General features: G+C 38.4%; 3 protein-coding genes and 4 non-coding genes across 11 annotated transcripts in view; 1 reads left to right on the top strand and 6 right to left on the bottom strand.

Annotated features, from left to right (window-relative positions):
- Positions 1 to 821: 821 nt before the first annotated feature.
- Positions 822 to 3,630, bottom strand: rabif (RAB interacting factor). The gene is made up of 3 exons (XM_088423784.1): positions 3,485 to 3,630; positions 2,916 to 3,065; positions 822 to 1,496 (listed from the first exon to the last, which is right to left on the bottom strand). Exons 2-3 carry the CDS (start codon positions 3,051 to 3,053, stop codon positions 1,248 to 1,250), a joined length of 387 nt encoding a protein of 128 aa, XP_088279910.1. The 5' UTR covers positions 3,054 to 3,065; positions 3,485 to 3,630; the 3' UTR covers positions 822 to 1,247.
- Positions 3,631 to 4,018: 388 nt separating this feature from the next.
- Positions 4,019 to 4,091, top strand: trnaa-agc (transfer RNA alanine (anticodon AGC)). Its single transcript has one exon. It is a non-coding gene; the product is annotated as a tRNA-Ala (tRNA).
- A 520-nt stretch (positions 4,092 to 4,611) lies between these two features.
- Positions 4,612 to 4,684, bottom strand: trnaa-agc (transfer RNA alanine (anticodon AGC)). Its single transcript has one exon. It is a non-coding gene; the product is annotated as a tRNA-Ala (tRNA).
- Positions 4,685 to 4,902: 218 nt separating this feature from the next.
- On the bottom strand, positions 4,903 to 4,975 carry trnaa-agc (transfer RNA alanine (anticodon AGC)). The gene has a single exon. It is a non-coding gene; the product is annotated as a tRNA-Ala (tRNA).
- A 140-nt stretch (positions 4,976 to 5,115) lies between these two features.
- On the bottom strand, positions 5,116 to 5,188 carry trnaa-agc (transfer RNA alanine (anticodon AGC)). Its single transcript has one exon. It is a non-coding gene; the product is annotated as a tRNA-Ala (tRNA).
- A 569-nt stretch (positions 5,189 to 5,757) lies between these two features.
- adipor1a (adiponectin receptor 1a) lies at positions 5,758 to 12,914 on the bottom strand. Of its 2 annotated transcripts, none has more exons than XM_088424196.1 (8): positions 12,810 to 12,914; positions 11,056 to 11,271; positions 10,846 to 10,968; positions 9,410 to 9,581; positions 9,070 to 9,256; positions 8,746 to 8,933; positions 8,427 to 8,620; positions 5,758 to 7,436 (listed from the first exon to the last, which is right to left on the bottom strand). In XM_088424196.1, the coding sequence occupies exons 2-8, from the start codon at positions 11,200 to 11,202 to the stop codon at positions 7,308 to 7,310; spliced, it is 1,140 nt and encodes a 379-aa protein (XP_088280322.1). In that variant the 5' UTR covers positions 11,203 to 11,271; positions 12,810 to 12,914; the 3' UTR covers positions 5,758 to 7,307. The 2 variants fall into 2 exon arrangements, with proteins under 2 accessions (XP_088280322.1, XP_088280323.1); XM_088424197.1 differs by lacking the exon at positions 12,810 to 12,914 and adding an exon at positions 12,594 to 12,721.
- A 615-nt stretch (positions 12,915 to 13,529) lies between these two features.
- The window catches only part of inavab (innate immunity activator b), a 15,340-nt gene continuing 3,034 nt past the window's right edge, over positions 13,530 to 25,835 (bottom strand). The window contains exons 2-12 of one of the 4 annotated variants that reach the window (XM_088423600.1): positions 24,783 to 24,904; positions 23,618 to 23,752; positions 23,043 to 23,153; positions 20,364 to 20,497; positions 18,512 to 18,634; positions 18,204 to 18,435; positions 17,830 to 17,883; positions 17,442 to 17,742; positions 16,122 to 16,274; positions 15,125 to 15,842; positions 13,530 to 14,983 (exon numbers count right to left, since the gene is read on the bottom strand). In XM_088423600.1, coding sequence (XP_088279726.1) covers positions 14,891 to 14,983; positions 15,125 to 15,842; positions 16,122 to 16,274; positions 17,442 to 17,742; positions 17,830 to 17,883; positions 18,204 to 18,435; positions 18,512 to 18,634; positions 20,364 to 20,497; positions 23,043 to 23,097 — 1,863 coding nt within the window. In that variant the 5' untranslated portion in view covers positions 23,098 to 23,153; positions 23,618 to 23,752; positions 24,783 to 24,904 and the 3' untranslated portion in view covers positions 13,530 to 14,890. Of the gene's footprint in view, positions 14,984 to 15,124; positions 15,843 to 16,121; positions 16,275 to 17,441; positions 17,743 to 17,829; positions 17,884 to 18,203; positions 18,436 to 18,511; positions 18,635 to 20,363; positions 20,498 to 23,042; positions 23,154 to 23,342; positions 23,424 to 23,617; positions 23,753 to 24,782; positions 24,905 to 25,835 lie in introns of those variants that run through there. The other 3 variants (XM_088423598.1, XM_088423599.1, XM_088423601.1) reach the window with 3 other exon arrangements.

Here is a 25,835-nt window from a genome sequence, read left to right as displayed (position 1 = left end):
CAGCTGCTCCTTATAATATTGAAATCTGAATTTTGTACGAACGACTGGAAGATATATTCATATAAGGCGGTTTGTAATAATCAACGTGTTCACCATAAACAAGTGCACAATTTTTTGGCGTTATTTAGATGGAAATTCTGTTCAAATTGCATCCCACTTTCTGTCGATCAGTTTAGCTCTTTTATGTCGTTGTCACCTAGTAGTGGATTCAGCCAAAACGGCGTAAAGTAACATTTCTATTAACATCACAGCCAACCAATGGACGACCAGGTATGTACATGTCTATGACGACCCCAAGTGGTAAACTCTTTACTTACACCTTCGACAAGGGTTTTCCATCCATCCATTAAATTTTTCGTATTTAGCAATAGCACAATACAACAAAATATAGATATACGTATAAAATAATGAATTTACTGAGCTATTGGGCTCATACACTGGCTAGGTCCAATAAGATCCATTAGCTGTAGACATTTTTACATTAATAATAAAATTAATACTGTAATTATATTACTATTGTGGTTGTCGTTTGCAGTGGTGCATAACTGTACTACATTGTAAGAAGAATTTTGTCTGATACCCATAATACACCTGGTACACTGAAAAGAAACAAATAGTTCTACACTACGGCATACTACTAATGAATATCTCTGATAGTGCCAACCAAAATTGGAACAATATCATCTTTCTCAAAACAATATATATATTTGATGCAGCTCTTGTACAGGGTATCATCAAATAGTCCAAGTGGTCATGATGTTGCCCCTCATCATGTATAATGCAGTAATAAGCTTAACCCTCAGGTTACTCAAAAGATAGAGTTGAGATAGTTGATTATTTTTATTAAAGCATAATGATACAATTGTCTTTGTGAGGAATTAAAGGGACACTGTGTAAGATTTCGACCGTTTTTCATTACGGACAGCAGAAGGTGCTGTGTTTACCCTTGTCCGTAGCTATAACAAACATGGCAGCCTCCAACAAAAAAACACCTCCCCGTGTAATATAATTTAATAACTAGACCTACAATTATATTTCAAACATACTGTAGGCCTTTAAGAACATGTTTCTTTGCAATTTTTTTTAAATTTACAATCATTTTTTTTATTTTCCTTTTTGACGAAAAATGGTCTAAATCTTACATTGTCCCTTTAGAACAGTCGTGACATAATGCAGTGTGATGTGTTTTTAGGTCAGCTCTGACATGAATGCACATTCAAATGATTCCATTTCATTTTCTTTCTAAACTAAACATGGTTCACTCTGTCTAATGCAACATAGTAGCCTATCTTATCATCCAAACAGTGCCAGCCGATGGGTCCGATCTCACAGTCTGCACAGATGAGATACTTGACTCTCCCGACATCATTTGTGAAACCCACGTTTTCAAAATCAAACATATCCTCCACTAACCAGTGGGCTGTTAGTGTGTCCCTGTCCACTGAGTCCTCTGTGGCACTGATGTTAGTTTTCTTCCTCATGGATGGTAGGATAAGCTGAAATAAGAAAACAACACAATCTCAATCAAGACTTGATCTTTGAAAAGGTCCACAATTATGGGAGTGAATTTGTGTAAAGGTAGCAATGAACAAACCTTGACAGGACGGTCACAATTTTAGCCATGAAACACACACCAAAATGGATTTGAAATAAAATAATCAAGAAGTGATTAGAATTTTAGATTTTGAGCATTGAATTAGCATTTCATAAAAGAAGGATATGTATATTTACAAATTACAGTTTAAAAGTATTTGGATAATTGACACAATTGTACGGCGTTTTTGCATTGCTTGGAATATTACATCAAAGCCATTTGGTTGTTTTATATTCACACAATGTGTAATTCTATTCGTTTATGTTTAGTGTGACAGTAAACTCCAATTGGAATTGGCAATAAACAGCTGGGAAAGTTCTTAGTTGAACATTTGTTCACTTTCGGACAATTTGCTGTCTTTTGTAAAGTACACAGCCATTGTACAGCGTTCACATCTGGGTGCTCACAAGCCAAAGGAAATAAAACATTTCTCTAATTGTTGGCTTGTATATTAAAAAACTTGTGTCAGGTCACTATTTATTTAAAGGCACTGCATAGCATAACAACACAGCCATACATGGTAATACTTGGGAAAAAACACTCAAGAGGCCCTCACTGCAGTCACCTTTACTTGATTCATTCATTTTTATGGATCTTGCTGTCTTCACTTTAATCTTTTTTTTCTTAATCTTTTATCTTCTGGAAAATGTAGGCATGCAGTCAAGATCAATCAAATTTAAATAATAGTACACCCACGAAAAGCCTTATTTTAAAACATGATGTTCAAAAACTGGTACGGTTCAGCAAACTAGATTTTTTGTGTGTGAGTCATTCTGTTCATTATCCATGACTGCTATTTCCCAAATTTTCCCAAGACCTCTTCACTCAACTCACAAGGTGCCTTCAGAGATATCCCGTACAATCTCGGCAGATGTCCTTGAGGCACTGAGATACCCTGACTACAAAATGTGATAGTTTGGTTCTTATTTAAAGGAAATAAAAGCTGAAGCTTGAGAATGAAAACCAACTGTCAATAATCTTGGAGACTGTTATGACTTTCTTTTGCTAAGACTCGTTGTTGAATTTGAGTCTGTCCCAGTTGACAGCGTAAGAGGCTGAGCGTTGCCAGGTCACTTATCCTCAACCAACCGTTCATCCAATTGGGAGTTACCCAGGTAACCCAACTCTGCCATCTTATTACCTAATAAAGCAAAATTTGCCTTTTAGTCGGTTTCCGAAGCATGAGTGCAAAAATAAATAAATAAAAAAACGGAATGATTAGATGACGATTACAAAAGACTCAATATGACTGCTTCAGACGTGTAGGCTAACGCAACTACTGTGTTTTCATCTCAAAGGCTGCTCATGTATTCTAGGTTACCTTTTTCTCTGCAAATACAGCCATTCCTGGGGACAGCACCTTGGATCCACATCGTTGGCATAAGACCGATTTACTGTTCTTCCCGTCTTTAGAAACCAGGTCGGACCGGTCCATGCCGTCTTTTGCTTCGTGGTCCATCGCTAGGTCGAACTTAGACGGACAAGAACAGTTCGGTACAGGGAGTGTCGCACAAGATAATACACATACTGAACAAAATAGACACGATTTTTTGTGTTTTCTGCGATATTCACCAGTTTGATATCGGTTCGGTTAAACATTTTAAAGTAACGATAAGGCCTGGTAGAACAAATTCTGACTCTTAAAGTCAAGATGACGATCACTACCAGAATTACCGATATTCTAAGCATTTATGTGGTAATTTTATTGTACTGTGTACATACTTGAAAAATATGAGTAAATGCAATAATAATAATAATGCAATGCATCGATGCTTTCAAACAATCCAGATGTCACTTTGAATTCGTTCCCTCGCATTTACACAACGTAATGCTAACGTCATGAATAAATAATACAAAAGTGCAAAATCCTCAGTTTTTAAGAATACGTACCTAAGCAAATTGGAGAAAGGATGGTCGAGTACGACGTCAAAACGAGAGATGAGCTAATGCAAACAAACTATTGTAACTGGTCTACCGTGCACTGACTGAACAGGCTCGTTTAGAAAAAACGTCCGATTTGTCTATAGTTCCGGCGTTACTGAAAGGATACGGGAAACACAATTCGTACCAAATCAACACGGCATTGATAGTCAGTTACGTTTGTTTACATACAATACAATACAGATTAAAATGCTTGAAGGGGCGGTCCAGATAGGACGGTCAGTTTTTCACCTAAACTAGATTGAGTTATTTTCCTTAAACCAGGAATATGATACGGTCATGCATTTCAAGTTTAACAGTGTGTTTCGGAGAGATTATCAAGCTAAACTGAGTTGTTTTCTTTAGACCAGGTATATGACACTACCTTGCGTTTTCAAGTTAACAATTTGTTTCGGAGAGATGAGTATATTTCTGTTTCCCCCAGATGCAGTATTCATATGTGCAACGAGTCAAAAAGTAGTCTGCGGAGGAGGGGTGATATGAGGGGGATTAGCTCAAATGGTAGAGCGCTCGCTTAGCATGCGAGAGGTAGCGGGATCGATGCCCGCATCCTCCAGTCTTTTTGTGTGCGTTATCATAAATGTAGCATTAACATCCGTATGCTTTTTTCCTCACAGCTACCTGAAAATTTGTCACAAGATGATGAAAACAAATTTCAAATACTGTATAACAATTGAAACTAGATAAGCTTTTTACGAAGCAAAATGAGCTTGTGTACGATCTAGGAGAAAGTTGCTCGAAGAGCAAAACTACAGCTACTTTTTCAAATTAGGGAAACGACATAATACGGTACAAAAACATTCGGATGGACTATTCACAGAGGATGCTGAAAAGATAGCGGAAAAATAGCGGAAAATGTGAGTTTTTCAAAAGAAATTATACCATTCTGGGTGTTCAATTAATGACGGAGGATCTTTTATATTCTTTAGTAGGTATTTTTGGTTCTCAGTATTAAAAAAACGCCTCTTGGACAGCAATTTTTTTTAGACACATCGTGCCTGGGGACTTGCGAAAATTCGATGGCTCTGTGGCTCGGGTAAATAAAGATGAAGTCTGAACGGCGGAAACGAAATAAGTGGAGGATGCGGGCATCGATCCCGCTACCTCTCGCATGCTAAGCGAGCGCTCTACCATTTGAGCTAATCCCCCTTAACACTCATTGTGGAGAAGATTTTTTTTTTCCAAACGTATTCACCAGGAAGAATATATAAATTCGAAAAACTTTCTTATCACATGGAGGATGCTAGCCTCGCACGCTAAATGAACCATGTATCATTTGATCTAATAATCCTCGAACGAGTTGCCCTCAAAATGTGTTTTCGCTAAGATTTACTGGACATTTATATGCGCAAATATCTCTCCATAAATGGAGGATGCGGGCATCGATCCCGCTACCTCTCGCATGCTAAGCGAGCGCTCTACCATTTGAGCTAATCCCCCTCATATCACCCCTCCTCCGCAGACCAACCGAGAGAATAGAAGATTGGGGGGGGGATCCTTGTATTTGCAACAAAATTGAATGAAGAGTGAAGCAGCACTTAACTCGGTCAATACACGCAATTTACAGTACTAAAAAGAGCTGGAGGATGCGGGCATCGATCCCGCTACCTCTCGCATGCTAAGCGAGCGCTCTACCATTTGAGCTAATCCCCCTATATGATAGACCCAAGACTACCTGACACAAAATATAAATACCCAATGTACAACGGCGTCCATTACTTCGATTGTTTGATTGGTGTACGATTTATGCGAACGATAATTGATAACGTTATGATACAGCAAGTCAGAAATAAAACATTCCACTGCAAAGTACATAACCCTGCTCAGTGCTTACAGCACGTCTGAAAATCTATAGTCATTGGCAATTTTTTAAAAGAATTTTATTGAGCCGAAGCGTGCATGTCTGATTATACATTGCGTATATATCTGTCGATAGTTATTTGAAGTTATTTTGTCATAATTACAAATTCAATTCAAGCTATACTTCCATCATAACCCTCTCATGCTCAAATGAAATTTTAGTACATTTTTCTTAACTTGTAAGGGGAAAAAAAAAAACACTCAAACTAGGTGCTCTGCTATTCAAGTCCCCATGAGCATCGAGGTATCCACACTGTGAATATACTCAATCGAAAATGATACAACAATGTCACACACAAAGTATCCAGATGTTGGACATTGTTGATACAAAACAGTGACAGAATAAAAAGACACATCTGACGTACATGTGGAAAAAAGAATTTATTACAGTATTTTTCCCCAAGATTACGATTAATAAATAGTTAAGTCTACATTTCAATGAAATGTATGATTTCTCACTTTCTACACAGGACATAACACAAAGTCAAGAATACATATCATTTTAGTCTGTAATAAAGCTTGAATAAGTTGATCTAGAAAAAGTAGTCTTAAACAGCAGTTGATACAACCTGTCCATGGGGTTGTACTATAGTTCAATAATGATTTGATTGTATATGGCAAGGAAATCAAGATGGGTCTACATCTGGAAATCATTGCGGATCCCTTGACTGTCGATAGATAGGCCGTTTTATTTCAAACATTTCCATTGGCCTAAGGCACAGGAATACTAAAGTTATGTTCCAATCACATTTAACATTTTAAACCCCATCTCTTAATTAAAAGTCTACAATTTAAGAATACAGAGGAGGTGCCTTTGCTATTTACACCTCAGAATGCATCTGAAATCTAACACAAAAGGAAGCTCGCAACGGACAAAAACACAATATGACCCCTCCAGATCTGTACATTGTGCGTAGCCTGGGACCTAATTCTACACATTAAAAAAAAGAAAGGATGTATTGCCAGGAAAAAAACAGCAGCATACGTCTTTACATTTACCGGTACATGTTTGTAACTCAATCAGTTCTTTCGCTCAACTGCTGCAAATATTTTTGTGAAACGAGTTGGTTTTGGAACTGTTTCTCACATAAAGGAATGCATCAAATTAAACTTAAAAAAATACACACATATACACACCGAGTATGCCATGATAACCATTTCTAGGTTCAAATGCCAGGCAAATTATAAATCCTTATAATTAGACATGGTATTCAGGTGCATATGAAAATCCAAATAACTACCTAGCGTGATGTTGGTGCTATACGTAGGCTTTCAGACACTTTTTGTTGTAGTATGCCATATTTCAACCAACAGTTGAACAGTAATTGTTAGCATAGTAAACATCTGGCAACATCTTTACATATATGTAACATTTCATATCCATACAAATGCACGGACGCCCCTTTGTATCTACATTGACCTGGATTGTTGTTCTGCACCTAAATAACTGACTGTACATTCATCCACAAGCCTGGACAGACATGAAGTGGGAGAGAATGATTGGTTTACAATGTGTTCCCACTGCTACAGCACTTTTAATAATACTCTTCTTACCATTTGCCACATGCTGACTGACTGATGCCAACAGGTTAGTAACCATCAGCAAGAGGGATGTACGGTTTTCATTAACTGAATCTTTAGATGCAAATTTCAAGTGTCCTTATTTTGGAAAAAAAAAAACAACGATTCCCTCAGGCTATTGTTGGCTAGTTAATGCTACTTTATTGGAGCAAAAATGAGCCACGGCGAAAAATGAAACCCACCAAAGCCCCTCACACCATGTTCGCAAATGAGAAGGAAATAACGAGCAATAAGTGACTAAAAGGAATTCCAGCAGCATTTGTACTGTGTTTTTGTGTGTGCATGTGGTGTTTGCGTGGGCTATTAAGAAAACGAGTCACAGTTAGGCCTCTCAGAGTAGAGTGTCATCTGTGCATCCTCCCTCCAGGCCGTAGCGAAACTCCTGCAGGTTAGAAACGCCGTAGAAATGGATGAACGCTGCCGCCACGACCAGAACATGAAAAATTTGATGGGAGTGAAACTAGAAAGACAGAGAAACATAGAAAGTTTTAGTCGTTTTAAAATCTAATTTTGCTTTAAAATGAAAGGGGTCTTTCAGCACCTTGCAACCGAACGCCACCTATCTGCATCACAGGGTTTTGTCAATTATTAAAGACATGAACTCACATTTCAGGATTGAATTGCGACTACTGTTTCAAAATACAGTGATACCTTGAGTAATGATGACCTGGATTCATTCTGTGCCCGAGCTCACAACCGTATTGACGCAAATAAATGTTGCCCATTAAAATTAATACCACCCTGTTCCAGACCCCCAAAAACGCCAATATTCTTTTGTTACATTTCCTAGAAATAAAAAAAAGCACTATGCTATAAAATAACGCAATCATCAAATTAGTTAATTAGTTTGAAAACCTATAAATCATTTTGAAATTTTGTTTCATTTAAAATTGTCCAAATTCTGTGAATTACAGGCTCTCGAGAGTATGTAATCTTCGTAGTCCCCTGTGAAAGCAGACTGATTATATTTGTGATAATAAAAAATAACGTGGAAATTATACATAAATATGCTGTCTACATGTGTAGCTGCATTGCTTGTGTACAAATATCCATTCCTTGAAGTGCTATAACACTGCCACATGTAGTAGATGCTATGTAGTACCCCTTCTATGGCACTTCTCGTGATGTGTTAGTCTATGAGTTAGCAGATTTAAAGTCTAACGTTTGTGGTTGTTGTAAACCATGTGTAGTTCTATTAGTTTTATATTTACCATGACAGCAAATTGTAATTAAGAGTGGCAATGATAAGCTTGGATTTTTTTTTAAAGATTTGTTTACTAAGCTAAACTAAGCAGAATTTCATTCCCTGCCACCATACTGCAGTAATATCTCAAATGTTGGCTCACAATTTAAAGCAAAACATCAACCAAACAATGGGCCGTACTTCGGAAAGGTCACTAGCACCTGAAGGTACCGCTGTATGTCGACAAAATGACAAAAAAGTACTTACCCATATGTCACACTTTCCAGGAAAATAGCGCTCAGGAATCCTGGCTGCATACAGACCAGCACCAGTGATATACATGGCCCCCATCAGGTAGAACCAACCCATCTGGCCAACAGTGGTGGCCTTAACGAAGCCCTCCTCAATGGTGAAATGCATGGTGGGAACAATGCCGCTAAGTCCCAGACCCATAAACACGCCTAGGACACCAAAATAGCAAATCATTTTAACTATTGTCCGCACACAATGGTCACTTTACTTGGAAGGCAACATCAACAACAGGGAATCGCAATTATTTCCACACTGTAGTGTGTGACGGCATCACCTGCTCTTGTCGGTCTGTGTCGAGGTGTGGAGAAGCGGTCCCATTGGGCCACTATAATGGCGGCGATGCCGAGTACACAAACAATGGTGAGGTAGATAAGTCGCGGCTGAGGAGAACAATAGAAGGAGTAGTACAGCCAGGGCACAAAGGAACCCATGATGAGGAGTGCGATGCCTGAGTAGTCAAGCCTGATGGACAAAACAAAGACGTACTGAATTATTTCTAATACATAACCTGTGCACTAAACAATAATATACAACAATATGTTTATTACTGTGGTTGTAGAAAACCATACAGCAGTTTAGTTAGTGCTTGACGGCTTACTTGGAGAAGGTGCGAGACACTTTCTCGGAGTGGCAATAGACGGTATGAAAAAGCCAAGAGAAACTGAGGCAGAGTACAGCTCCCAGGAAGAACATCCCAAACACCACTTTCTCTTGAAGCGGGGCCATGAAATACATGTTGGGTCTCAACATGGTTAACGTGCCCAGACACAGGAATAAAATCAGCCCTGAGGGAGATCAAAATAGTTTGACAAACATTCTCTCTAGCTTACGTGTAAAACAAATATTTTGACAATGTGAGTGTGAACTCTGGACAGAAATACAATCAGAACTTAAAAACGTGAGCTTAAAAAAAAAAAAAAACACGTTTGCATTCTGACCTAACAGATGAGTCCAAATGTTTCCCGTCTCGGTGTGAATCCGGAAGATGCTTCCAAAGCAGGCCCGGAACGAAGGCATGGGAGGGCGATGTCCATGTAGGAGGTAATCATTGTCCTTAAGCCACTCTGGCAGGACATGGAAGGGAATGACTCTCCAGCGCCCCTCCCACACCTGAAAAATCAAAACGCAATTTTACTAATAAACAGGGCTCTACACTTTTGCACTCGTAGCACTACCAACTTTTTCAGTTGGTCGCAACAGACAAGTTTTGGTGGCATCCTTTTTCAGGGAGATACAACATGACCATATTTGCTGATGTATCCAGGGACTTAAGATATTTGAAAAATATTTCAATGTAACAAGAAATGTTTGCAAACAAGCAGCGGCTGGCGAACAGGTCAATTTTTTTAAAAATAACTATAAAAAAACAATACAAAAAATCATTTGCTCTTATGAGAACATTATTTTGTTCAACGCAGAGGCATTTTTTTTAAACGCGATATTCAACAAAACTGAATAACTGAATAAAATAAAGCTGCTTATCATTGCTCTGAATATTAGTTGTTAACCTGTTCAAAGGGAACTAATTTGAAAGCGCCCCAGACTTTTTTTATTCATTATTTTGATTCATTGACACAATAAACCCGCTACTGTCATACAATAATAGTATAATAACTGACTAGTGGTTTCTAAACATCCTTAATTAGCGATTGGATATGATTTTTAATGGCGGTGTGATGTTTGGTAGCACTGTGATGTGATGGCAATAAGAACAGAGTTTGAGTAAAAATGTACTATGGCTATTGCCTTTACCACGATTCAATTTGATGATCAAACCTGAGACGGTAGATTTTATGATTTCCTTTCAGTTAGCTCTCAGTGAAAGCCGCTTTACTCGCTCAACTGGAATAGTCGCAGAGATTAGGAAGAAGGAAGTGACACTAGATGGGTTGTCAGTTAAAAATTGCAAGCTGTTTCCATTGAAATCATTTGGAACCAGAAGTTGCTATTTATGAAAAGAGGGTGGAGCCATGCATATTACAACATCTCTGCACAAACTATTAGTAGCAATTCGGGGCAGTATAAAGTAGAAACACCTAGCGACCATGTCCTTTGATAAAATATCCTGAATAAACATTGATTATAGGATTGATTGAGACAGCTTTTTTACCTCAGATACTTGAGTACATGTTTTTTTTTTCAGGGTAGCATTTTCCATTTTGAAGACTTCATCATATTCAAAACAGTGGTGTATCAACAAATGCTTTTCCCCAATATATTTACCCATAACATTGCATTACCTTCACACTCACAGAAATCACATTCTACTGCATTACAGTGCGTTCAGTTTTTACTTGAGTTTCGATCCCAAAGTGTGCCCTATAAAAAGTTACAATACGTTTATTCAGGGTGCAAAATGCAACATCACACTTACTTTGTGTACAAATTCTTCCATCTTTTCCATGGCGTGGTGTGCCTGGAGCGGTAAAGTCAGAACCTCTCCCACCTCCTCATCATCATCATCATCCTCATCCTCATCCTCAAGCATGGCTGCTCCCTTTAAAGAGAGGATTACTGAAGCTGTGCAGAAAACTATTTTCTCAGTTTGTGGGTTAGCGGATTAGGAAAAAATGAACAGGCATACCTCTGGATGGACACCTTTGGAGGCTGGCGGGTGAACCCCTCCCTCTTCCAGCAGCGGCCCCAACTCCATTAGCTCCACATCCGGGACATGGCAGTCCTCTGAGATCCGGCAGTCTGCATCACTTGCAGACCCGTTTCGGCCTGACATAGGGAGACTGCCTGATGACCCACTCTCAGTCCCTGTATTCTGCTTCAAACTAAATACTTCAATTTCCTCCTGAGAACAAATAATACAAAAGAAAAGTTCAAATTGCAGGGTTTTGTGAGGTACTTCACATTTCTCTTATTGAGTAAACACACACACAGATAACACCAAATGCTCTCCAGTAACTTACATTACAGATATGTGATAGATTGCAAAAAAATATTATTTTTCCACTAAATTAAATGAAATTGAATAATGTTCTTAAGAACACCCGATGACCTCTTGACACATTATTGTGCTGCAGCACAGCTATTGGACCTGCAGTCAGACAGACTGTTGCAATAAACTGAATGAGAAACATTGTCAAAGACACACAACACATTCAGGTCATCATGCTCTCAAACCTTTGCTCTCTGGTCAGCACTACAGCGCTCATAAAAGCCAAAGAAACAGTAAAAAACAGCTTTTTTCTCCCCAGAGATATTAACGCTGTGAACAACAACTTAACAAGAACACAATAACAATTGCACTCCTAATATTTTATTCTATTTATTGTTCTTTTTTTTTTTTTATTAAATATGCAGCAGTCCAAGCAGCACTCCCTATTTAATTGTATGTCCAATGAAAATAAAGATATTCTATTTTATTCTATTCTGTTCTTTCTATTTATTTCATTTTTGCTGATAACTCACTATTTTGAACTAACGTCTAGTCATACTGAATAGATTGGTTTCATTTATGTAAAACTGAAATGTTGCTACACCAATCGCAAATGCAACCAATTAAAAGGGGGGAAAGATCTGGTCTGGAATAGTCACGTTGCATTTGTATTACATAATGATTTGTTGACCTTATTGGTACAATCGTTTATTGTGATGCAGTCAGTTGACCGTAAATAATTAAATCTTGAGGTTATCAGTTTGACAAACTGACATTTTCATACTCTTAAATCGTGAATCCAGCATCGAATTGAAGCAAGTATTCATGTGATGCCATACGCCAACTACTGCACTGCATATGCTGCACTTGACATCGAAACCATTAACTTCAATATACGTTTCAGATATAGATAGCAATGAAAATAGATTGCCGATGAATTAGGTTCACCATCCACGACATGCATTTGGATAGCAGTTTCGTAATGATTGTAAAATTGCTAGTGAAGAAGCTCGGTTCATCTTTAACATTTACGATTGTGGGTCAAATTCGAAAAGGCATCTCGAAAACAAAACATCTCAGCTGGGAGCTCCACAGCAAACGCTGGTGGGAAGACAAACAACGGATGTGACTTAGCAAAGCGTCAGACTCAATACATTACCGAAACAAAGCAAAACGTAAACAACAAATGCAAAATACCGACAGTTTGATGAGGGGAACTTCTTTCGGTCGCTTACTATTTGTGTCACGGAGCCAATCCCAATTCAGCAGGAGTTGTTGATTTGTATACTGACAGATCGCTCATATTTCATGTCGCTAATGTTACCATCAAGCTAGCGCTGAGCTGGCAAACAGGCGACAGTTTGGTATTTGTGACAATTAGTTGGTTTGTCAGCGACAAAAGAAAGAAAATACATTTTCTACCGAGTTTGCATTTAAGGCACGCAATTTACCTGACAAGGTAGTCTTCAAACTGGGAAGGTGAATTATTAATCGAAAAAAAAAACCCAAAATACAATCCTTTCCGGAAGCCGCAGTCTCTTCCGCATAGTTAATCCATACCCTTCAAAACAAAAGTAAATGCCCTTCAACCTTCCACTTCAAAATAAAAGTGACAATTAGAGAGTGACGCAGTGGCCCAATATTTATTGAGCCAAGGCATATGAAACTAGGAAAATCTCATGACAAACCGGAACTCCCAAAAGTACTATCTCTAGCATCTATACTTTAACCAAAACTATAAGTAAATTGGGGGATACATACCAATGAATTGAAATGAGATAATTCTTCACAAGAACCTAATTACATCTTAGAGCACTCAAAGGTGTCTGGAAATCAATGGACATAAAACCAAAATCCAACACACCAATTACATTTGCTTGAATTCCATACATTTTGTAAAAGCTGTTTTTTTTAACCTTTTTTTATTTTAATTAAACAGTTAGTCTCCAATAGAGTTGCAGACCTACCTCCTTGCGCTCTTTGAAAAGCAGTTTTGAAAGGCAGGTTTCCACAGCACTCGAAAAAAAAAATATTGTATTTTGAAACTCCAATCAGAAATGAACAATGAAACTATCATTGTTGATCACGTCAGAAAAAAAAATGTCCTCGATAGGAAAAATAACACAAAATTGTTGACATTGGTCAATAAAAGCATGGATAAAGACAGTGAATGCTGTAGTAAAAAGTATTTATTCCACAGGAAAATATTCACAATATTACAACATGGATTACAATTTAACCAAAAATCTAAAATACTTAAATAAAAGAAAATAAAAATAAAAATGCACAACGGGGCACATGATTGTAGTCTCCTTTTTTGACAAGTGTTTACGGCATAAGGCATTCACAAACCCACTTTTCAAGTCTGACTTCAGTTGATTTCATTGGGTGAATAAATAACAGATACATAGCAGTGGGGGGTCTGTGAGTGAGTAGCTAAAACTATCTCTACTTCTACTTTGTGACATATTGGCAATATTTCAAAACGAGTACACAAAAAAATATTCAGCAGTTTTGGCGCTAACTAATTTGGTCTGTTGTAATCTGTCATCTCACACATTTTTATTTGACTTGTACAGAAAATAGCTGCCGCGAATGAAGTCTTTTCTATCACGCTACTTTGATAGTAGCCAATGCAAAACTGTAACCCTGATTGATTAAAAATATTCTACATACACTAGGACACATTACTTTTTTTCCAACAATGATGACTCATATTCTTCAAAAAACTACTTGGAATAAACTTCAGCAATCCATAAATGGAGACCCAATGAAAAAAGTGAGGGCTGGGCAATATGGCCCAAAAATAAAATCTTGATTTTCACCAGTCATTCTTGAAGTACCCAACAAGAATTTATTTAAAGTCTTGATTTATATATATTAAAAAAATTATATGGAAATTATTTAGCCAATGATAATGTTTATTACTTTTAAATTAGTTTTAATCTTAAGACTCATAGCTTGCGCATGACTTGCTTGAATGTCACAAACTCATTCAATCCCAAAGAGGTGTTTTTACATATCTTTCATGTGTCTAGGTATTTATTTATTTATAAATCCTAGGTATTTATTTATTCATTCATTCATTTTCAAGTGTTGGGGTAAAGGAGGGTCAGAAAATGGTTGTCACTTAATGAGAGAAGTACAGTATTTGGTAACTATTATAAACGTGTTTTGCAAACATTCCTCACGCATTCTGCCACAAAACTTAGCTTCCACCATTGAGACAATTTTCAAAACTTCAATTAGTAAAATGATGAATTAATCAAATGAATTGAATTTATTGCCCAGCCCTAAATAAAAAAATGTCCTGAAAGTTACCTGACCCCTTCAGTTCATATTTGTATAAATTCATGTCAATGTTTAAAATGTATGACCTTTATCACAAAACACCACATAACATAATCTCCTGTTTTGTTTTCACCCATACAGGTGAGATATGCGTATTCAACTCCTGATTTGTTGAACAAGTCCATAAGAAATCAGGTAAGATTTTGCTCACGTAGTTCTAAAGTGGTTGGTTCTCATGGTGTCACACTTGACTCATATAGTGAGTGCCATCATCTACAACCCAGTGTCCTTGAGAGTCATCAGGAGATAACTGAAGAACTTTTCTTTGGATGGCCTGTAAGTGAATGACATTTAGATATATTGAAGATCCCTTGAAAACACAGTCTCATTCTATTATGCTGTCGAGCAGAGCAGTAGTGTTGATTTGAAAAATAAAATCTGCAGGAGTAACCTAAACAACAACCGTTTTGCCTACCTGCTCCTGGTACTTCTGATTTTGATATCGGATTGCTTCCAGAGCAGCCATGTTTTTCACCCTGACTGCTCCCTGTCTGTGTCTGTCAAGGGAACGCGACCTGGGTCCTTTGAGCTGACTGCGCCGGTGCCACGATTTCAGCTGTTCGTTCACTACTTGCCGTGGGAGGCAGTTGGAGCGGTACTGTGGATGATCCCATTGTGCTGAGGAGGGGGATTGCCTGCTATCAGGAGCCAAATGCCTTGGCGCTCTCTGGAGGGGCACAGGAGCCTCTTTGTAGCGGTACTCATATCTGCTGGGGGGGGAGGCAGACTGATGGTTGTAATAGCTCCATGGCATGTCCACATACGGAGAGTAGACCGCTTCCTCATTGTAATAAGCTCTGTGGACAACAGGGTTGGACTGGTGTCTGGGATTGTGGTAAAACCCAGCAAGAGGGGACGCTTGAGGTCCATAGCTAACAAATGGAGCAGCGAGCGGGGAGGCAGCCTGGTAGTGTTTCGCAATTTCACAGGACAGCTCCTGACTGGGGGAGCTGCTGTAAGATGCAAACGAGTGCTCAGAGTTGCTATCCTCAGAGCCGGCAAGGTTTAAACCGCCAAACATGAGAGGATGGGCTTCTGATGGGGTTAGGCTGTAGTCTGTCAGTCGCCTCCTTGGACCTCTGGTACGACCACGGTCCTTGTCTTGTCCGCATGAAGATTCAGGGTTGGATATCCTGTGCAAGTCATGTAAAAGTGTTAGCTGTGAGCCACATACTTGTTCGAAGTGGGATTACACACTTGTGGAACCACACAATTTATTTTTTTTTATTGTGACTTCTCTTCACGAGAGGATTAAAACAAAAATTCACTTGAGTGGTAGAAGGTATACGTATGTCACATTTAAGGTGGAATAGATTTAGAATAATGTCACGAAATACTGCAAATTCAAATAGGGTTACCAAGCAGCTTCTGTTTAGAAACAAAATTCTTTGCCGACAGATAAATTGCATTACCTGAGAGAGAGCTGTCTGTGCACGCGTGTCTCTGGCTGAGAAGGCATGCTGTTGGACTGTGTACGGCTCAGTTTCAAATGGGAGAGTTTCTGTGGTAGACCAGAAAGTGCCACGCAAGCCTCCAGTGGTGGCAGTAACTCATTCTTAGTTGGACTGGAGAAAAACAAAGGTTTCACATTCATATTTTGTTTGACAAAACATGCCATGATACACTGAGCTGTAATCTTTGTTTGGAAAAAATGTCCTTTTTTTAAATGCGTTGTATTTCCGATGCAAAACATAAACAATATGGTCTTATATTTTGGGCCTTTACATGCTAAATTTAGTATTTTTTCAACCGTAAGTCCCTTTTTACACCTCTGTGTTGAACAGTACACACAGGGTTTTCTCTCTCTTTACTGTTCTCTCTCTTTACTCTCTCGTTCTGTCTCTTTACTACGCAGGCCGACTGGGTCAATGCATTCACAAAAAAAAAGTGGAAGCAAAACTACAAATGACAGAACACTTTTCCTAAAACGGGAACGCGCACCAACTGGAAAACAACTTCCAAAGAAAAAAATGCTGCATGTTGACAATTTCAAAACGGAAGTAAGACAGGCCACTAGGGGACGCCACTGGATCAGAAAAATTGTGACAGTTGTTTTCCAGGGTGCAAGTTTCCGTTTTGGGAAAAGTGTTCTGTCATTTGTAGTTTTGCTTGCACTTTTTTTGTGAATGCAGCCTGTACTAATTGCAGCATGTTTCTTTGAATGGGTTTGCATTTTTATTTGCAGTTGTTTTTCTCGTATTTGCAGTTGTTTTTTTCCCCTCGTTTGTTTGCTTCATTCCTGTTTTGTTCGTGTTCAGCCATTTACAGCGGGTTTGCCTCAGTCGGCCACCGTACTTTAGCACATTTACCAGTAGATGGCAGCGTGTCTTAAATGACTCCAACATTTATCATAATGGAGAAAAGTGGGGGATAACAGGTCATGAGTTCCCACATTGTTTTCCCCTTTGGATGCCCAGTCAGAAATAAATGATAACTGGTAAAAGATAATCAAAGCCAAACCTTACATTTTTAAAACATATTGTAATATTAACACCCAAAAGATGGCAGACAGTGTCAAAAATATGACATAAGCCACCTTTTTTTTATCTGATAAAACTTAAACTAGGCGGTATGAACAATGACTAAAATGAATTTACTAATAATCTTACCATATAGCATTACCATAAAAAGTTCAAAAGCTTACGAATAAAACAAGTAGCTGTGTACTTTCTGTATTTTCTTGTCTAAAGGACAAACTTGGGATGCGGTTCATGACGGACGGTCGCTATTACCTGGCTTTGCAGGAGGAACGTGACTTCTTGCTCTTCTGGTATGGTTGGTCAAGGCTCGTCTCTGACCACGGGGAGTGCTGGATAGGAGGTAAGTCATATGAGGCGGGACTTGAGGTAAAACTCATGGAAGAGTCCAGGCTGGGATGAGGAGATGATCTTGGAGTCAAAGGCCGGTTCTGAGGACCCACACACTGTGACAAGTAGGAACCGTCTGCGTGGGACGCAGTGCATGGCTTTGAAGAGTCCATCCCTCCTGAATATGCGAGGGCTGAAGACAGCTGTGAAGACTCACTCTGTACTTCTATTCACAAATATTATGAAATGGTTAAACGTGAACGCATGCACATAAATCTTAATAGATTCTTCCTTGTAAACCTTTGGGCCTTACCATCATCTTGAACCACCGAATCAGACAAAGAGCTGTCATCAGACACAGCGAGATCTGCCAAAAACAAAGCAGAGCATACTTTGAGATGCACCAATCATGATACACTTTTGACCTCCCAGACACCCTGGCTGCACCAAATTATTTTTTACTTTTCAGACAGTACTGTTCGGAATGTGTATTTGCGTGAATGGACAGTTATAGCCAATACATCAAAAAAAGTGATGTAGCTTGCCAGATCAGAGATGTCCTTCACAAAAAAGGTATTTGAACAGTGTTGTGTAGATTTCTTACAGCCACTGTGTGGAGGTCAATTTGATGCTGAAGGATTGTTTGCATGGATCGTGTTACCTTGGAGGAGGTCTGCACAAACTCACCTTGTTGTGGGATATTAAAAGCAGGAAGTGGCGAGGATCGGCCATGCTCCAGCCGCAGCTGGAAAGCCGTCTCTTGTAGCTGTCTGACTTTCTTCTCCTCTTGCTTACATTGCTTCAAACGGCTTTTTCTAACAGCCTTACTCAGGTGGTTCTCCTCGCAAAGCTTGCGTGCCGCCTCGTAGATCTTAAACTGAAGAGCCAACTCGGCGTCCACAAGATTTAGGGCCGACTCCTGCAATGATAGAACAAAACAGATTAAAAATGTTAAAGTCAGAACCGTCACACATTCAATCAATGTGTGCTTTTACCTCGACTCCCCGAGGGATGCTTTGCTCATCGAGCTTAAAAGCTGCTCCAATGCGTCTGCGAATCTGTGGAGGCTTCTCTCCTGGCAGGAGAGGATAATCTCCTGGGAGCTGGCCTGTCAGCTCCTAAACAACACAAATGAAATCACACTTCAAAATTCTCTGCAAAAAGAGAATGCACTGTTTATGTGTGTTGTATTAATAATGCACAACACACTTATAGCTTGTTTATGCTATAATACCACCCATAACATGCACCACACTAAAAACATTAGGTTCAGCAGCTCACATATTCAGAGATCGTTCAAGTGTGAAGGTTTGGAACCAAAACACAAACATCTCATTCCTCTCACATGTTGAGACGTATAGAATGGGGAAGTCTGTTGCACAATTCAGCACACAGCAAATTCTTCTGGTCTCCCTTCTTGCATTAAGCATTCAAAACCAAAACAAACCAACTGCATGACGACACACGGTTTATGATTTCATCAGTTGTGAAATCACCACATCGACCCAGTGCCTATTCCGCTGGGTTTACTCTTTATTTGGCCACAGTGACGAGTTAGAAGGCGCGGCACCTCATATTAGATCACCTTAGCATGTTCGAACACGCGTGCCTAGCCCAGGTGTTGGCAGGTAAGAATGATCTTTGGAGGGATTTTATCCTTAAGCAATAACAACACTTTAGCACAGACTCACAAATGTAATTGTTCTTTCAGTTTCATACTTGGTGAAATTCATGCATGAATCGCATTCTTGAATTAGAGAGGCTATTTCCCATTAAGCAGAAATGCAACTGAAAGAAAAAAACAAATATAGTGACCATAACTTGAAGTAAAAAAACAATAGGAATTTCTGGAGCAACATTTCTTGACGGGCTGATTGCAAATCAGCAATACAAAAACGAACCAAGCAAGGCGTTGCTGCAACATGCTGCTGGAAAAAAAATCAAAATAAAAGTGTTCCAAGGTATTCACGTCTACATTATTCGGTAAAGTGAAGTTTATTTTGGTGTTGGCCTTTTCATTGCATCATTAACAATTGTTGCTGTGATTGGCATGAAAATATATTTCAGACGTGTCCACTAATAAGCGTGTAACTGGCAAGGAAATAAATGCTTTGACCATTTTTTGAACTGAGCTACTTGAATTATTTGAGGACTACTCTCAGTGCAGCAATAAAAATCTTGGATTTCTAGGTTTAATCCTTTGTGCAAAGGCCCAAGAACAACTATTTCTCCGTAACTAAGTAAACTTTGAAGACAACAAACACCTTACATGTAGTAATAATGTTGTGACAAAAGCCAAAAACAAACTCCTTAGATGTGGTAATAATAGTGTCAAAAGGCCAGAGTGACCCCTTCTCTAGAACTAGCATTATGCTTAGGGGATGATTCATACTTTCCAAAAGATCAACTTCTTCATTTTTTACTCGCCAAATCTCATAATCCTGCTGCTGAATGAAGATTGGTGGTTTGCAAAGTGTTTAGTATGGCAAATCTTACTAACTGCCAGCTTCTTCATGTCATGTGGATGAGGGGGAGTTTAGAAATACCGAAGTGAAAGTGAAGCTTGTCTGACAAAAAGAGTGTAGACTGAAAGTTTAAAAAAAAAAAAGAAGCAACATTTTCCAGTCAGCCTCAGAAGTGGCTTATGTTGCTTTAAAGAGTCACAGTAAATGTGTCATCAATCACTCCAAGTTGAACTAGTGCACATAAAAAGGTGATGGCCAGTATGGCACAGTTCCAGAATGACAGAATAACACCTTTTGCAATGACGTATCAGTTGCTAAAAAGGTTTCAAACGAACAAGGTGTTTCTTTTGGGGTCACGCAATAATGAATCCCAATGACTCACTGCTTCTCGAATGCAGAGTTTCTTCAACTCCAGGAGGCACAGCTCGAGTCGATCTTGGAGCGCCTGGTGCTTGAGCTTCATGGCTCTCGTGTGCGTGCTCACATCTTTCGTATGCGATGTCGGGCTGTCTGAGCCTAATGAAATCAATAGCAAAGTAGAAGAAGACATTTAATTTGTAATGTAGCACAAAAAAAGATTATGGTATTGTGAAAAAGAAATTAGATTGCTATAAAGATGAAGGCAACTTACTTCGAAAAAAATACAATTAATGAGCTATAAACAAGTAAACAAAAATACATAATATTATGAGATTAAAGTAAAAATAAATAAATATCAAGAATAAAACCTGAACTTTTTCAAAAGACTTGCTATATATGAATCAAATAATATCATTACATATTTGTTCAAAACATTATTGGTTAGTGATGTAACAAATCAAACACGTTTACTGAGTTTGGTCATGTGACATTCGAAAGCTGTGATTTGTCATTCCAGGTTGTTTTTGCTCCTTAACTTCCAGACTCAGAGCCTATTCATTTGTGTCCTCAGTAGTGTAGTTGATATTTGTTTTTAATCTGTATCTTTTGGGTGATTCAAGATACCATACTAACTCCCAATGTGCTCAGTTGAAGACATCCTGGCATTTCCAACGATGTATTTGGTTGGGATGCAATTAACTTAGCTGTCTTACTGAGACAAAATCGACAAAAACAGTGGACACAAAACGAATCATGTGAGTCTCAGGAGGTTAATTCATATTCCAACGCAATAGTATCTAGAAAACCATGTTTACATTCATGGCGGCACATACATATTATGAAGGTTTTTTTTTTTTAATTTGGCTTTTCCTTTAAACAATGAAAATAAAACAAAGACATTAACGCAGATCAGAAAAACTACACTCATACTGAAATAAAATGTTCAAATCATTATCAGTCCATGACATGGGAATTTTTGCTCATATTCAAAGTATCTAATCTTTCGAAGAATACAGACCATCATAAAACAAATTCAGGTTAATATTATACAAACTGTTAGTGTCAAGTATGCAAAAAAAAAAAAAAAAAAAAGAATCTATGAACTAATCAAGGAGAGTGTACGGAAATATGAAATCCACAGGTGTGCAAAAAGTTGACTATTATGGGGGAAAATGTGTTTTTGTCATTCTTAAAATGTGACAATAAAAGTGTGTGACTATTGACATGTTCACGCTAGTGCTGTCTGTCGCCTTGGAGACTAATAACAAGAGGATTAGTCTCTAGGCCGGGGGAGTGTCTTGCTGCAGAATGAATTGAGCAACGCATACCTTTAGAGATTATTAACAGAATCCCAACAGGTACTGACAAACATCTAATGTGTCAACAGGAAATAAGTGTGGCAATATTACAAATTGACAATAGAGCAGAGAATTCCTTGACAGACAAATGGCCATTCTTAAAGGATAGACACGTTCTTATTGTAAGGAGCGGCCAGCACGCGGTAAATTAAGGCCAGAGGAATGTCACATGGGTACAACGTTACAATGAAAACAACCCCGTTGGATTGAGACAGAAAACAAAATGTTGTGTTTTCAATTTGAATGAGTATTCCAAATTAAACTTTGTGATTTTGCTGAAACATTGACTCCAAGTGGTTCAATGGCAGGGGGTGAGGGTGTCTATATTGCTTTTACTAATGGTATGCAACTTTGCGGGGAGTGGCAACTCCTATATGTCATATTTCAATCCCCATTGTTTACAAAGACGGATGACAATTCTAACATCTACCGTACACTCGATTACTGGTGTCATGGCAGAAGTTCCAAAAACAAATGAATAAACGAAAGTCTCATCGGAGGAGATGAAAAAAACATACGGGAAGCTTAGTCGGATAAAAGGACAGTCATGAATCAACACTGGTTGGCGTGAGCTCAAAGATGAGTAGATTTCCTGCCCTGGTTCTGTTTCAGCTGGACTGGTGGGTAGCTTCTTAACTATTGGAAATTGGAATGGTAGCAATAAATGGCCATCAGTTTGATTGTACTACTTTAAGCCAGTAGACTGATTAATTAAGGAGCAAAATTCTACAGTAATAACTGTAAACTGATATTCAAGATTACTGCTTCAGAGACAAAATATTGTTTTTCATTATTGAATGCTGCCTCACTCTTTTAGTTAAATTGGTCTAGCCAAAAAAAAGTACAAATAGTCTAAATGCAAAAACGAAGCAAAAGATTGAGAAAACAGGGCTTGTTCATTACTAATTGCAGAGGAGACTCTTAGAAAGTTCTGAACTTCTGTTGCGTTGCTTGCCAGTGTTTTATTGAGTAGAACAAGTGGAATAGTGCCCAGAGGAGCTGGCAAAATATAGCTCAATTTCCAAGAAGTGCACCCAATTTAGCCTAAATAACTACAAGACAACAATCAACCAACAATCAATCCCACATCATTTACCCAACTTTCAAAAATCAAATACCTAAAAAAAAAAAAAAAGATCTTATGAACCCAAAGCATAAGGCCAATTACAGCAATAAATCCCACAGTGAATCATCTGTTATTATGCTATTTATTATGCTATTTTTGTATTGTGTTATTTATCTATTTTGGAGTATGGATACAGATAAAGTGCAAAATAAAGATCATTAATAATATAATAGGTGCATGAGTGTGTACTAAATGAATCCAGTGAACATTGTTTTACCAGAGTGAAGGATGATGCCACTATCAGTATCACTGATCTCGCCGTTGCCTTCCATACTGTGCGGTTTCTCCTCTCCAATTTCAGGTGAATTCAGCTATCAATCGCCATGTCCTGTAAAAACATATTTACAATCAATTTATGATTTCAAATTTGACAATATCTTTGCTATGCAGAAGAACTTAAGAGCTTTCACAACATTGTTATAGACTTCAATGACGACTTAAAATCAACTCCAATAGAAACGCCGCAAACTTTATGACCTCATAAAAACCTACCTAGTATTGCAATACAGGTACTTACTATTACCAATGATTCAAGTGTGATTTGTCACTTTGACCCCACGCTCACACAGGTGGAGTCATAGCTTACAGCAGAGCGTGTATTGCCAGGTCTAGTCGGTTTCCTGTGACTGCTCTGTTGTCATACGACGCCAGTATCACAACTGATGGTTCGATTATTAACTAAAAGAGATCAACGGAATGCAGCGGCGTCGCAGTGTTGCATTCCAACACGTAGAGGAGGTTCAGCATAAATAGCCGTGGGAAGCTGAGGAGTAGCAATTTGAGTGTTCATACTTGTTTGCACACTGTGCGGCTCCATGCGGAGAAGTGCCCTTATAAAAAAATGACTCCTGTTATCAGCCTGGACATGACGAGAGCATGACACATCCTTCTTTACGCTCATATGACTGTGACTTGCTTAGGTGTTAACTGGACACAGTGTTGCCAAACCACTTTCAACAGAGATAAACAACAAGCAATACGCCTTATCAATATAAACAATACAGATGTATAAACATTACATTTTTCTTATTTTAACTAGTGCTGTCAAATTTTTAATTTCTGAGAAAACCCTCAACCAGTGTTTATTCTGAAAAAAAAAAACAAACATCGTATTATTGTGGCAGATCAAAAGATTGATATACAACAACATAAAACTGGTTTATGTCTTTTATTTACATGAAACGACTTGAAAAGTTGTAACATTCTGTTGTATTTGAGACTAGTGCTATTCGCTGACTGTTTCGATCTTCTGGCGGGATGGTGCTCATTTCTTTTATCAATGGCCAAAGCAAACTCCTTCCTATAAAGAATGCAAATCACTTTAACCTTTATCAAAGTTGCCATTTGGGGATTTCTTAATTATATTTACTGTTCATTGGACTGACAACTCTCACATGCTCTTTCATTGTCATATCTTCCCATCCAGTTGACTAAAAATACAGTGTAGTATTATCTTTTTGTTCATATGTAGAAGACGGTATTAAAGAACATATAAAAAGAAACATGTTTACACAAAAACGAATGGAACGATTTAAAGACTAAGTGTTTGATGGTAACGCAATAGTGGAAAAGACAAGAATAACGGTTTATATTTAAAACCATTTAAAATTGAAAAAAAATGTTTTAAGTCTCTCGCCTACATCTTGAAAATATATCATAAGAAAGTTTTAAAGTGGTATTTGTTTTGGAAAAGAAATCACATGTGAAGTATTTACAATGCTGGTTCTCAATACAAAAGCAATGTGAAACACAAACTGAAAATTGAAGCTTGATCCGAGTACCGTCACTGCTCTGAGCAATGGCAGAAAAGGTTTACGTTATTCATATAAAGCATCATTCAATTCTTACTACTCTTAGACCTGTGCAACCAGACCCACAAGTAGATCAGATTGAAAAAAAACTAACAGTTCAAAAATGTGGACTTGCACTTACAGTATTTATATGAAACTACACTTACTTTTAGAAGAACTGCTGAACTTCGACACATGAACAGTCCCTCGGAGTATGCATACTGCTAGAAGGCTGTCTGGAGTGAAATACGGACAGGAGAGGTTGGCCCTCTGAAGAAAGCTCTGCCTGCTGGAAGGGAGTGGCCACACGCAGACTCAGTATCATATAACTCCCATCTGACTTTGAAACTGTGTCGACAACAATGGGCAGGTTACTGGGAATTTCATCGCAATTATATCTGCGCTTATCAGTGGTGACTGAGGGAGGCCAACATGAGTCATAAGAGTGCCCTTTTGGGGAAAGCGTATCTAAATGAATACGGTCACGATTCTCAAAGACGGCAGGAGAACACACAATTGGAGCACAACTGAGTCAAAGAGTGAAATTAGGGAAGAAAAGCCACATGTTGTGGACAGTATTAATAACACATGTCACTAAGGGACTATTTGTGCTCTCCATTAAAAAAAAAACAAAAAAAAAAACAAAACAAGAATGATGAAACAGTGTGTGACCATTTATCTTAATTATTTGGCCAGTGTATGACTCGTGCCATGTTTTGGATGTGGTAATAGCTCACTCACGATTGAAGCACAGATTTTGCACATGGAGTTCCTTCCTTCTTTTCTACAAGCCATTTATGTTACATCCGAGGTGGAAACACATGCTGGTGGGATGGTCTGCATGATTTATAGAGAACCACAACAGCACCTGCTGTCTCACCGCATGGCATGCATTCATTCTGAATCGCAATATTCATTTAGGATTTCCAAGAATGTTTGGTGCCCAGACACACATGAACAGAAAAAAGTCCCACATTTCCCAGACATTGAAAAAGAAGCTCTCACATGACACAGCTCCGGCAAAGGGGGGAGCAAATGTTTCAAACTGTTAATGGCTTTCACGAGTGGGTTAGGTTTTCATCGTTGCTCGGCTTGTTTGCTACTTTGCGTGCTGAAACGAATTAATCCAATTCTATGAAGCTTGTGAAAAGGTGGCCCAAAGGAAGAGACAACAGGACTCAGGCCTAAATATATGTGTATCTGCATTATGGTCTTTTACA

The sequence above is a fragment of the Hippichthys cyanospilos genome, chromosome 9, assembly GCF_059441005.1.
Source record: "Hippichthys cyanospilos isolate Australia breed blue-spotted pipefish chromosome 9, RoL_Hcya_1.0, whole genome shotgun sequence".
Taxonomy (NCBI): Eukaryota; Metazoa; Chordata; class Actinopteri; order Syngnathiformes; family Syngnathidae; genus Hippichthys; species Hippichthys cyanospilos.
The sequence above is the reverse complement of the archived record's forward strand: the minus strand, read 5'-3'. Positions and strand labels throughout refer to the sequence as shown.